The sequence below is a fragment of the Felis catus genome, chromosome B2 (assembly GCF_018350175.1).
Source record: "Felis catus isolate Fca126 chromosome B2, F.catus_Fca126_mat1.0, whole genome shotgun sequence".
Classification (NCBI taxonomy): domain Eukaryota; kingdom Metazoa; phylum Chordata; class Mammalia; order Carnivora; family Felidae; genus Felis; species Felis catus.
In genome coordinates, this window is record NC_058372.1 from 133926520 (window position 1) to 133940812 (window position 14293).

At 43.3% G+C, this 14293-nt stretch overlaps 1 protein-coding gene across 5 annotated transcripts in view; it reads left to right on the forward strand.

Annotated features, from left to right (window-relative positions):
* Nucleotides 1–14293, forward strand: part of UST (uronyl 2-sulfotransferase) — a 318873-nt gene that overhangs the window by 173966 nt on the left and 130614 nt on the right. For all 5 annotated transcript variants that reach the window (XM_023254493.2, XM_023254491.2, XM_023254490.2 and 2 more), the window contains exons 3-4: nt 747–902; nt 13384–13463. In XM_023254493.2, the coding sequence (XP_023110261.1) occupies nt 747–902; nt 13384–13463 (236 nt within the window). The remainder of the gene's footprint in view (nt 1–746; nt 903–13383; nt 13464–14293) is intronic.

Below are 14293 nucleotides of genomic sequence, written 5' to 3' on the forward strand. Positions count from 1 at the left end.
AATGTAATATTATTCAGCCATATAAAGTACAGATTCGTACTACAGTATAGATGAATCTTGAGCGCATTGTGCTAACTTAAGCCAGACACAAAAGGTCACATATTTTATGATTCTATTTATAAGAGATGTCCAGAATACTATAGGCAAAATCATGGAGTCAGAAAGTAGATAAATGGTTTCACGGGACCCAGGTAGTGAGGGAAATGAAAAGTGACTGTTAATGGGTAGGGAGTTTCTTTCAGGGCTGATGAAAATGTTCTGGAATTAGATAGTGGTGATGGTTGCTCAACTGTGTGGTACATTAAAACCACTAAATGGTCCACTGTGGAAGGGTGAGTTTTTATTGATATCTCGATTTTTCTATTGCTATCTCAGTATTTTTCCTTGAGCACTCTACAAATGAAGTTCTAATAAAGCATAATATGACTTGCAAAAGATACTGTCATCACAGCACATATTTATATATTTTGTTCCTAAGAAGAAACAAAAGAAGCTTCATAATTAGGCTTAGGATTGGCGTAAAAGCTTACCAGTTGTAAGTGTCGGTGCAGAAAGGTAATGAGTCCGCCATTTGTCCCGAGTCATACTATGAGGACAACCATGAGTCCCGTGCTCCTGTTCTCTCTTTGACTTGACATGGACCCTTCTCGCTTAGATTGATCAGACATTTGTTGTCCTGAAACTGAGGGAAGAATCCCAAGTATTTTCACCCGAGGTCTCATATTTGCTTTCTCGTTCTTTCCCAGGTGCTACCCTTCCCGAGCCAGGTCGTGTACAACAGGGTAGGCAAGTGTGGGAGTCGTACTGTGGTCTTGCTGCTGAGAATCTTGTCAGAGAAGCACGGATTCAATTTGGTCACGTCAGACATTCACAACAAAACCAGGCTTACTAAAAATGAACAAGTAAGTTGTCGCTGCCCATGGTTAAACTGTGCTTTGTGTCAATTCATTTGTGTAATGAGTGGGTGCCTTACAAGACATCCTTCAAACACCTAACAAATGAATAACAGAGTTGCAATGTCATACTGTATTTTTGGCCGAGTGTGGAAGGAAATGTAAGTTAAAGTCTGAAGGCAGTCTTTTTTTTTTTTTTAATTTTTTTTCCAACGTTTATTTATTTTTTTGGGGGGGACAGAGAGAGACAGAGCATGAACGGGGGAGGGGCAGAGAGAGAGGGAGACCCAGAATCGGAAACAGGCTCCAGGCTCTGAGCCATCAGCCCAGAGCCTGATGCGGGGCTCAAACTCACGGAGCGCGAGATCGTGACCTGGCTGAAGTCGGACGCTTAACCGACTGCACCACCCAGGCGCCCCTGAAGGCAGTCTTTAGACAGGAAGTTTCCCTGAAGGGATACTTTTATTAAGATGGGGGAAGGACAGTATACACTCATCATTGTCTATTTAGCTAAAATTAGCCACACGTAATTCTCAAATGGTTACACCACTGAGCTATAAATAATGCCGACATCCTGACAACAAAAACAGGAAAACTATTTTCATTATTTCTTCTTTTCCATTTTTTCACACTTAGGGTTATACTACAGAGCAAGCTCTCTTTGGGCCAGGAATCTGATTGGTTGATGGGGGCAGGAACTTCTTGCTATGGGTGAGCTCAGGGGGGTCTTGAGTTTCCAAAGCAGCATTTGGCATATTCAGTGGAAGCCAAAGAATTACCCCATTTCCCAGGAAGAGTTCTGTCTGGTTTGTTTGGTTATTTGTTTGTTGAGAGAGAGAGGGCGTGAGCTAGGGGCAGGGAGAGAGAATCCCACAGGTGGCAGAGAGGAAGAAAGAGGGAGAGAAGGAAGCGGGATTCCCCCGAAGCAGGGTTTGTGTTCACCCGAAGTGGGGCTCCAACTCATCCGATGTGGGGCTCCAACTCACGAACCTTGAGATCATGACCTGAGCCAAAGTCAGATGCTTAACTGACTGAGCCGCCCAGGTGCCCCAAGAATTCTGTCATAACGTAGCCCAATGATGTGAGTGGTCATGCTGGCAGTAGATTAGGGGTGCTGTAGTCTGCCAAGAAGCTATGAAGACAGATTTTACTCCGTAAGTTTATAGAAAAGCAGGGTCCACAGTCTCCACTGAGGTGCTTTGCTCACGTACAGAAGTTAGGCGCCGTGCTGGCACAATAATTTTACAGGGTCAGATGTGTTTGCCTGGTCTCACGAAGTTGCTTCTGTCCCCTTAGATAGTTAGGATGTATGAGTAGCCACCAGCATAGGTCAGGCTTCCTCAGACAACAGAACCAGAAGGATGCAGATATCTAGATAGATAGATAGATAGATAGATTATTATGAGGAATTGGCTAATCCAATAACAGAGCCCAAGAAGTCCCACAATCTGCCATCTGCAAGCTGGAAACCCAGGGAAGCCATTGGTCTAATTCAGTCTTACTCCAAATGTGAAGGCTTGTGAAGGGGAGTCAATGATGTACTCCCAGTACAAGGGCAGGAGAAGATAAGACGTGATATCCAAGCTTAATCAGTGAGGCAGGAAAAACAGGGAGAACTCCTTCTTCCTCTACATATTTTGCTGTTCAGGACTTCAAGGGATTGCATGGTGCTCACCCACACTGGGGAGGGTGATCTACTGTATCGCTTGGCGATCTATTTTACTGAGCCCACGGATTCAGATGCTAATCTCATCCGGAAACGGCCTCGCAGGCACACCTAGAAATATTATTTAATATGGGTACCCCTTGCCATATGGGTACCCCTCAAGCGGACACACGAATATTACCCATCACGCCACCCAGTGAGTATGGAAATATTTGGGGAATAAACATGGCACACGGTTTACTATCAGATTGAAACCATAATTATGAACATTTTTACCCATGGCTACTTTTTTTCTGGCATAATCCTCACCTTTGAGGCATTCAAAACCTCACAAACAGAAGGGATCTCATTATTCATTTATGATAGCCTGTCATTCTTTTTTATCTTGGGGGCTAGTACGACTCTTTTAAGACAGCAACATAGCCAGTAGTCCTTGCTGTAAAGCTAGTATGTTCAGTGTCTTCCAGTGTAGAGATCAAAAAGCCCATGCCTTTGAAAACTTCCATGAAAGGCTCTCTGAGTATCGAGTTTGAATAGTCATTCCCAATTAGCAAAAAATATTTTGAGATCGGCCCTTATAGGTTGTGCGGTAGGCTTGCAATAGAAAAATTACACTTGGTGACATTTAAGGGTATCACATTTTATGAATAACCTTAGTAGGGGTAGGTTCTCTTTAATTTCCTTGCCTGATCAAAAAAGCTGTTATTATCAGGCTAGTTATGCCCTTTTCACTGCCTGAAAGAGAGTGACTATAAATAAATAGCCTATGTTATTGCAGTTTTATTACAATTATTAAATTTGTCTTTCCTTGGAGCCCTAGGTCTTTGGGTCTGCGTATGGATTACTTTAAAATATTCCTATGCGTGGAAAGGGGAAACCGCTCAGTTCTCAGATGCCCCATCAAACTCTGTAGCTTAACTTTAGTTCCCACTGCTAAAAGGGTACAAATAACCCAGAAAGAACAGGACAAAGGGAACTGAAGTATTAGACACTGGGATGTTCAGGAAGGCCCTAGAAGAGAAAGGACAATAGATATAAATATACTGGGGTTTTGCACAGATAAACCTACTTTGTTTCCTACGAGAAGCAAACATGAGAAAGTGAAATACAGTTGTAACTGTCATGGGAAGCATTTTAGACATAAAGACAACAGTAATTTACTAATGCTATGTACATTGTTACATCTAGAAAGGGTTAAAGACAAAGTCATCCTCTTCCTCTAAAAGAGAGGTTAGCTCTCATCTGTTTGGAATGATTGGCTTGTCTGGAAGCCAGGGAACAGACTAGACAATCTTTTAAGGTTCTTTCCAGCCCTGTGATTCTGTGATATATTTATACAACTTCTAGCAGAATCTGTGTATGGTGTAGTTGAAACATTTCTGATTCCTGTGGTCAGTGTGACCTAGAATATATTTCATTACTTAGTTATTCCAGATTCCTATTAAGTTATAAGGCACGTCCTAAAAACTTAAGGGACTGATAAGGTTGAAAAAAAACCAAACGATTTCGATGTGAAAGCAAATGTAAGAGTGGCAGCTGTCTCTCTGCCACTAGCTGACTGGCTGTGACATGCAGAGGGAACCGAGAAGTGACAAGAACCCGAGTGTGAGGAAGTCCAAGAGTGTTTGAAGGAACTGTTTTCCTCCTTATATGCACCCCTTTGGCTAAAGTTGCAAAGTGCACAAAACAAGAGGAGGAAAAGAAACATTATTTTAACCTAATATATTGAAGCAACAATTTGTGGTCAGAATAGCTCCTCTGCTTGGTAATTTATTAAAGGAAAAAGGAAGAAGTGATTTAGTAGATGAGTGAAAATTTTACAGTCAGTGGTTCCCAACCTTCAGCAGGCGAGCTCCGAAAATGTGTTCCCATGGAAACATTGTTCTCCATAGTTCATAACAATTCCACTTCAGGTGCGGTAGGAGTTAAACAGACTCTTGTGGGCTGGCCAGGCCTCTCTCCACCATGTAGAACAGTTCTTTTATGAGAAAATGTGTTCCAAGTTCCCAACTACTGACTTACAAATGAACTTTGGAATCGTGTCCACTATAAGACTGGAATTATCTATACCAGTCCATTCATACACAAAGGCACTTGTGTGGGCCAGAGTCAAATCTGTGTATACATTTCTCCCCAGAAGATAGCTGTTATTACACACACACACACACACACACACACACGCACACACACACACGTAGTACTAAGTTTAACAAAGTCTATTTAATGGAATAAGACGTTGAAGGGATTATTAAAAAGGAAAGGGAGCATGAAGACACCAACTGTTACAATGCCAATTAAAAGCCCATTATATCTGCCCTTATGGAAATAGAAATACCATTGAAGTTTATATTTTTAAAAGCACCTCAACAGAAGAGCATAGGCAGATGCTACTGGCCAGATGCTGGGCCTTTTCGGGGCATATGACACAAGCTCATGGTGACATCATTGCATTTATGCTCTGAAACCAGATTCTGGGTTCTTGGGCTGGTGTAGATAAACTCTTGGAACATGCAGATTTTGAAAGGGAACTATTTTGCGGAAGACAGGAGAGTGATCGCCAACAGACTCACAACCATCTTCGTTAATGGTCTGACACTCTCTCAGAACATCAGTCTGAGTACAGCAAAGGGACACCCCAGGAACAGGATATAAGGATTCAGAATTATTTCATTCTTGTTGAAGAGGGGCAAAAATTGTTGGCGTGGGAGCCTAAGGAATGGACAAAGAAAATAATTCCACAGTTTTATTTATGTTGGAGCTACTGAGAATTGCAAATTGGAAACAGCACTTACTACGTGCTAATTATTTTCCTTCATTATTTCATTTCATTCTTTTGGACCAAAAATGATATGACTGAGTGAGTATAACTCTTTATTTTATGGATGGGAAAATTAAGACAATCAGATTAAGTCACTTTCCAAATGTAACATAATAGAATGTCTGTGCTGTTTGGACTTGAACCTACGTCTTCCTGAATCCAAAGCCATTCTCCTGACACAGTGGTTTTCCACTCTGGCCGCACAGCAGAATCTCCAGCGGAGCCTTTTGAAACATATAGTTGCAATGGCCCTTCTCCTGGAGATTGTGGGGTAGAGTCCAGAAAACTTTTTTTTTTTTTAATGAAATAAATGTCACACAGGGTTAAGACTCCTGTCAAAACTATCATGCAGCATTGTCCTCTAAGACACTGAAAAAAAAATTTTTTTTTGAAGAAAATATCATGGTTAAATAAATTTAGGAAACGCCGCTCCCAGGTCCCCCTCTAGGAGATTTATAACAATTGTTCACATTTTAAAGACTGAGAATTCCTCCAGTTAAAGGCAAAATTGACACTCTATTTATCTGGCTTTCCCCTAGAGTTTCCTAGCCTTAATTGACCAGGGGAGCCTTCATGAATGCTTGTGGCTGTCACATGCATCCCACAGAACTCCAACTCACAGCTTGGAAAATGCTGGACTAACCTATTCACTTCTGTCAATCGTGCCAGGAAAGGCTACTATTTCACTATAAACTTCACATCTGCTTTGACGCTATTCAACAGCTATTCAAATGATCAAAACCTTGAAAAGTATTCAAAGGATTGAAGAGACAGAGACCTTGTGCCCATGTGCTCTAGATTGCTTTAGTCTCTTGGTCAAAAACAGAATTTCTTCACCATGTTTTATACCTCCCTTTGCCTTTCTCTCACCAGTGCAAGTTCAAATCCTGACTGTGTCTGTGTAGAAGTGTAACTCCAAAATGGAAAACTCACCTAAAGAAACCATGGTGGCTTTGGAAATGGTCTAGAGGCCATGAGGGCTCCTCCTGGGTTTCCCTAGGGCAGGGGCATCTGGTCTCTCTGGGTTTTGTGTGTGTGTGTTTGTTTGTTTAATGTTTATTGTTGAAAGAGAGAGAGAGAAAGCAGGGGAGGGGCCGAGAGGACCCAAAGCAGGCTCTGTGCTGACTGCTGACATTGGGGTTGGAACCCACAAACCCATGAGATCAGGCAGGACCTGAGCCCAAGTCGGACGCTTAACCAACCGAGCCACCCAGGTGCCCCTGGCCTCTCTGTTTTAACAAAGGTTCGCTCACTCCTTTATGGAGTCGGTCTCGCTATTGTTTCTTCATTCGTTTTGGTGAATACTCATTAAGGACTCACTAATAACACTGCACGTTAAGCGCCAGATGTTTGTGTACGTTATTTCTAACCCTTTAATTAACATCGTCAGGAAAGTATTATCGCCCCATTTTATAGGAAGGAGCAAGTGTTCGAGAAGAATGGGGGAGAATAAGACTCGAAAGTGAACCAGGGTCAGATCCTGGAGAACTTTGAATCCTAGGCTAAGGAGTTGGAAGTTTATTCAAGGGGCAATGGGGAGCCATTAAATAAACAGTTCTTAACCATGACAGGCATCAAAATCTTCTGGGGAGCTTTTTCACAACACATGTTTCCTGGCCCCACTACAAACAGGTATTTGTATCTTTGAGGGGAAAAAAATTCCCAAAGAAGTCTTCATGCACAATTCTAGTGAAAAATCATTGCATGAAAGGCTCTAATTATTAGAAACTTGTCTTTTTATTAAAGTGAGCACTCCACTAAGCAAGGAAAGTTCCTTTTTCCCCTGAGGGTCTCTCAAACCTCCGAAGACATCATGTTTCCTCTGAAGTATTATCGAGTGGTGCCTCCTCAGAAGCCTGCACATTTATCCCTGGCTTGAAACCTACTGGAAAAGTCTCCGTAGAACGACCCTCAAAGTTTCCTGACTGTATAGTAGCAGTGACAGTGTCCGCAGGCATCGGAGCTGCTCCCACCGGACCTCGGAATCAAACCAACGAGATTAGCAGAGAATCAATCTGTCTCCAGGCCACAGGAAGGATGAACTCTGCAAACAAGGCCTTATCTTGGATTCCTACAGACAAAAGCCGAGTCCGCTAAATGGAAACTCAGTAGAAAGAAAAGGCAAAAAGGAGGTAGAAGCAACAAGGCCTGAAAAATTCAAGTGTTTTCTCCTCCCCTTCCATTTGCAGTGGCGAGATGGACTCTGCTCTTCAGGCCCAGCCTCTTTGCCTAGTTCATGTCATTGCCCCCCCTGGTGGACGTATTCTTCATTGCAGGCATTTGTTGCCATGAGCTGAAGATGGGTAGACCATCCTGGCTGGAGCTAGACAGGCTTCTGCCCCACGCAGGAGGAAGAGGGGAAGATAACGGGAGCCTATAGCCATCCCCCCACGCTTTGAGGTTAAAGGGCCACGGATTTCTCCCCTGAGCTGCTCCCTATTTAGCTTTGATGTGTGAAAAACATGTCTTTTCTTTCATGAAGATGTTTTCCAAATTATAGGGCGTCTAGTTACTCACAAGTGACGCAAGGATTCAGACCTGACTCGGGTCAACACTCTTGTCAATTACTGCTGACAAGTATTTTCTAAAGAAGTCGGGAGCAGAGTCTTTCACTCATTAGCTGTGCTTGTAGAACCACAGGTAAAGGTTTTCTGCTGTACCATCCCAGCCAGTTAGATTGAAAACAAAGTTTAAAATTACTTCCTCGCAGATCGTCTGCATTATAAATTCTGTTTGATTCTTGCCTTTTTTTTTTTTTTAACCTCAGTTCTTTTTCATTCTCAGATGCGCTGTGATTCAACTTCTTCCTTTAGGTACATTCCATTCCATAGCTTTTTTCCCCACAGTATTTTAAATTCATTCCTGTTCTTCTGAAAATGTACTGTTTTCCCACCAGGAACGTTAAAAAACATATCTTCTCTGATATTTTAATGCTTTCGTATTTAATTATTTTTAATGCTTTTCCACCTGTTGTAACTTTCTTTCAGTTTTTCAACACATCACAGGACGGATAGAAAAAGCACATCCCCATAAACCCTCTTTAGTCCCTGGAGTTATTTTGCTAAGCGACCTCTTCCTCCCTTTGTAGAAAAAAATTTTTTTTTGATGTTTTTTATTTATTTTTGAGGCAGAGAGCAAGTGCGAGCTGGGGAGGGGCAGAGAGAGAGGGAGACAGGAACCGAAGTGGGCTCCATGCTGGCAGCAGGGAGCCCGATAACGGGGCTCGAACTCACTAGCGATGAGATCATGACCTGAGCTGAAGTCAGACATTTAGCTGACTGAGCCACCCAGGCACCCCCTTCCTCCCTTTTAAGAGGTCATGTATAGATCAGAAAGCACTGGGAATGGCAGGAGATTGCAGCTTCGTGATAAAGAGCAGGATTTTTTGTGTCAGACCGACTTGTGTTTGAATCCTGATGCCACCTTTTTCTAGCAGTGAGATCTTAAACAATTTACACAGCCCTTCTGTGCCTGAGTGTCTTAACCTGTAAAGTGTAGATAATACTACTTAACTTGCGGAGTTGTTTGAGGATGAATGGCAGCACGTGAAGAAAGAGCTTCTGGACACTGCAGAGCCCAGAAACCACCCAGGAGATGATAGTTTAGTGTTGCTGTGTCTTAGATGGTGTAACACCAGGGTGATGAGTGTATAGGTCTGTCCCAGAAAGGCTAGCTTCCATTGCCTGAGAGATAATTCTGTCTTCAGTGAGCTATACGTTTCTTGACTCCAAAGAAGTTCTTCTGGAAGGGGTATCTTCATGCCATAAACAGTGATGGGGTATGTGTTCTGTGCTAGGCTTTCTGGGGGAGCAGTTAGAGCCCAGCCTCGACCCTCAAGGAGCTTACAGTCTGGCTCAAAGACAGCACACAAACTCAACTATGATGGAACGTAAAAAAAAATGTATGTCCTGGAAAATCCTCAAAGCTCTGTGGGAGATCAAAGAGGCAACAGCATTTCTAGCCAAAGGTGTTCAAAACCAAACCCTTTTGCCCTGACTTCTGCAGCCAGACGTGTTCCTGCCGTGCGTTCCCATCCCCACGAATGGGCACCAGCCTGTGTCCGAATCCGGCCAGGGCTCTGGGATGCTCTCTTGACCACTCCCTCTCCTTCCCTTCTGCTGCCACCTGGCCACAGGCCTGAGGAAGATCCTTCTTAATGTCCCTAAACCTCCCCATCTGTCTTCACTTTCAGTGACTTCCTTCTGTGGTCCTCAACCCTCAGTACCTTTGAATCTACTGGAGGACTTGTTAAAACACAGATTTATGGGGTCCCTGAGTGCCTCAGTCAGTGAAGTGTTCAACTCTTGGTTTCGGCTCAGGTCATGATCTCACAGTTTGTGGCTTCGAGCCTGGTGTCAGGCTCTGTGCTTCCCGTGTAGAACCTGCTTGGGATTCTCTCTGCCCCTCCCATGCTTGTGTGTGTGCTTTCTCTCTCTTTCTCAAAATAAAGAAACGAACAAGAAATACCCCACACAGACTGATGGGCCCCACCCCCTAGAGTTTCTTCTAATTTGGTTGGTTGGGGTAGGGCCTGAGAATTTGCATCTCTAACAAGTTGCGACCCCAGTTGCTGCCGATGTTGCTGGTCTGGGCGCCACACCAGGAAGCACTATTTTAGTTCATGCCAGCGTCATTTCCTCTTGGGATTATTGCCCCGTCTTCCTAGCTAAGCTGTCTCTAACCCTTCCTTTCTTTACATTCTCCACCCCGATCTCAGATCTGGAAAGAAAGCCCTTTCTGACTGTGGATTGCCCATAGCATAAAGATCAGAATCCCTCAGATGGCCTGCAGGGCCCTCAATTACCCGCTTCTGCCTTCCTCTCTAGTTGTTTCTACTGCCCCGCAGATCCCACAGCCGATGCCTAGCACACAGAACTCCTGGCGGTTTTAATATCCAGGTCATTTCGGGTTTTGTCCTTTGCATCTACTGTTTCCTCTGTCTGCAGTCCACAGGTCCCTTTCTTCACTTGCTGACTTCTGTGAATCCTTGCCAACTACTCAGGAATGCCTCCTTGAGGAAACACTAACTCTCCACCTACAAGCAGGGATAGGCCACTCACCTCTGTGCATTCTACCCCATGGTGGTTATCACATAATGGTCCCTCCCTACCAGTCCAGCTTGCCGGCAAGACTCTGAGCTTCCTGAGAGCAAGAACCCGATCTTTTATCTCTATAGCAACAACCCCAAGCAGTACATTGCCTGACACAGAGTTGGAAATCAATGGATGCTGAATAAAAGGAGATCCGGGAAGGCTACTTTGAAAGAGGTAGGCATTTTAGCAGGATGTAAAAGGTGGTTAGGGTTTGGACCTGCAGAGAAAAGAGGAAGAACATTCCAGAAGAGGAAGCTTGAGCCTGCGCTCGGATATGGTCAAGCTTGGACACAGTATAAGGAAGGAACAAGGAGAGGTCTTGTTTGGCTGGCCACAGGACACCTTAAATGCCATTTGAGGGTCATAGTAAAGGTAAAATCAACGTAACTCAGCAAGTGACTAAATATGAGTGTCAGGAAAGAGCCAGATCAAATGTGAAATGGTATGGATACCATACCGTTAGCCAGGTATGGATAAATGGAGAGTACCATCAGCCAGGACCACACTCTGCAGAGATGGCGTAAGCTGGATAAGGAGTAAAGATGGACGAGGACTGAGAGTGTGGTCCGGGTCATCGTGGATTTGGGGACACCATTAGGACACACTCCACTGTCTTGTCTTTCTGTGTCTTCTCACTCACCTCAATTATGTTTTGATCTCCAGGGTCTCCAAAGCCTAGTAAGTACTCCTTAAATGCTGAGTGAATGAATGATAAATGAATGTAGGCGATGGAATCAGAATAAAGGCCAGCAGTGGCCTCGCATGAGCCAAGGAAAAGGACAGGTGGTTTCTGAGACGATTTTAGGTAGTGCCATTATCACTCGTGATGCCACCCGTGCAGATAAGACTCGGGCCAGAGAAACGGCAGGCCGCTGGCAACCGTGGAGGTCCAGGACGAAACTCCGGGGAAGGGCAGCAGGGGCACGGGAGACCACTGCCTGCCGTTAGACCTAGGGAAAGTCTTAGCATTCGTGAAGACAAAGCAAAGGACACCTTGACCATAATGCCTTACACCCATGCTTGCGGGGCCTCGTACGTGGTTTCGCTGTTGTGTGCAGCAATGGAGCGTGTGAGAGCTGGATATACGCTCCAACTTCGGTGTACCGATGCACTAAACATGAGCATTAGTACTTCTCGCCTACGTTTAAGGGTACGTCTAGAAAGAGTGACGCGCTGTCACCGCGAATCCGTTTCTCCTTGTGAAATAGACAGCTTTAGAACTATTACGACACTGCTCTCCAAATCGAACCACTACAGCTCTTCCATTAAATTGAACACATTGGCATGTGTTTACAGGATATATTATGATGCTGAAGAATAGGTAAAAGAAACAGTTGCCCTTCTGACCTGTTCTTCCAGTCTTCCTGTACGATACGAGGGGCTCTCTCGTATTACTTTCACGTATGCAGAGAAATACTTGAATCAAAATAATCTAGAGGTTAAAGCATCACGTGGTCTTCGCGTTAAGCACGTTTAACGTAGAGTTATGTTTCTAAGCAAACGGAAGTCTTCGGTTGTGCTTCCAAATCTGTAAGTCTATTTGTTAGATCCATCAAAAATGAAAATTTAGGTGACCCAGCAGGAAGTTCTGTTGCCAAAAAACAGGTGCTGGGACATGCAGGGGGTGTGTGGAGGGAGGGAGTGGTGCACAGAATAAACAACAGATAAAGAAGCAGGGTTCAGTTTCCTTTTATACTCAAGCTTGGGGACAGGCAGATCATTATTTACCCAGGCGTGCCACTGATGAACCGTGTAGGAGGTTAGGAAGTGCCAGTCATTTACTTTAAAATTCAATTTCATTTCTTCAAACAGTCGTTGTGAGCCTGACTATCTAATTAAAGGCTTGAGACACTGAGATCCTGCTGTAACCATCTAAAATGCAGGTACTAGGGGGAGTTATTTGTTGAGCATTTATTTGTTGAGCAAATATCTGTTGAGCATTTATTTATGACGTGAGCCCTGTGCCGGACATGAGGGAACCAGGCAGATTCAGGTTTTCTGTCCGGCTCGACCCAAACCTGGAGTTCTGGACTCTGGTTTTATTGTGGTTATTGCTACTGTGGCTAACACATGAACGACCGCCTTTGTTTCCAGTGTTCTACGTGGACTGTTTCCGAAGAGGTAATGTACATCCAAAGTGGCAGTTTTCAATGTGCTTTAAAAAAAATTCCACTGTGTGTCAGTATTGATGGGGCCAATTCGAAAATCTAAGGAAAGTGGAATTCAGGAAGTCAGGGAGTCAGAAGAATGCTTGGAATTTCTAACAGATTTTACTAAACATTTTCCGTATCATGACATGTTCCAGAAGACCGTAAACGTTAGTTTATACAAATATAAACTCCTCTTCGCCTTGCTGATAACTGCAAATAAATACTTCAGATGACCACCCACCAGAAAACCGAGAAGTTTTGGGTGTTTTGTGTGTTCCCTATAAAATACCTGCTTTGTACATTTTTGAAATCAAAAAGGAACATCGTAAGTTATTGCCTCATTTTGTTCTCACTTTTAAATTCTGCAGACCTGGCTTCAAATATTTCTGTATATCTCAAGAATGTAATTATAGAAATGTAAAATGATGTTTAACCTCTTGCCTTGTCTTGACTCCCAAAGAAGGGGCATAGAGACATTTTTTTTTACTTGCATTTCAGTACAGCCGCACTGAATTCTCAAGTTAAAGTGACTTAACCTGTCACATTGTTTTCATGGTAGTGATCAACTAAATTAAATACAAGACTATCGATTTCAGCAAGAAGCCTAATGTAAAGTTCACAACTGTTGCACAAAACACAGCTGTTTGGCCCTGGTCCAAGTGGTAATGAGTGAGGATAAAGGAGTAGGGAAGATAACCTTTAGCTTAATATAGTTTGGTAAATTAGATCCTATATATGCTAATTTTGTGCCTTTTTTTAATAGATGGAACTGATTAAAAATATAAGTACTGCGGAACAGCCCTATTTATTCACTCGACACGTTCATTTCCTCAACTTCTCAAGGTAAGATATTTTCCAGCTTAATGGTTCTTTCATTTCTTTTTAGCACTTAAACTCCTTCTAACGAACAATTATTTTAAAATCCACCTTCGTTTTCAAAGTAGCGTAATTGCCCTTGAAAGGACTTTTTTTTTTTAATCCATTATTTTGGCGGTGGAGGGATCCAAATTTGAAATATTTGGACAGAAGCTTCAGTTCTTTCTAGAACACTAATCTTAAATCTTTTGAAAACTTGAAATGATTTGAATGCACAGCCATTTGACGTGACAGTTGTGATTTCTTACGATGTTTATATATTTTTGAGAGAAAGAGAGCGCAAGGGAGGGGCAGAAAGAGAGAGAGAGAGAGAGAGAGAGAGAGAGAGAGGGAGACCGAGGATCCGAAGCAGGCTCTGCACTGACAGGAGACTGTCCGACGCGGGGCTCCAACTCACAAACCGTGAGATCATGACCTGAGCCGAAGTCGGACGCTTCACTGACTGAGCCACCCAGGCACTCCCCATAGTTGTGTTTTAAAGAAAAAAACTCGGCTAGGTGCTAAAACAAATAAACTCAGAGGCAAGGGATAGGTGTTTCGACAAGTATTTCATTGCACGTTTTTGTACCATGTGAACCCACACGGGACTCTGGGCGTAACTTAGTTGAGGAGTAATGTGTATTTTATAGGATCCGAGTGCTAGTACTGGCCTCTCCGTACCTTTTTCATATTGCATTTGATTATTCTAAATCTTGCATATTTGGTGCCGGTGGGGGTATTTTAGAAATCTGGTTTTTTCTTCAGCTGCAGATAATAATGCAGATCTTCAAATTTATGTTGTGAGACTCTTGATCTGT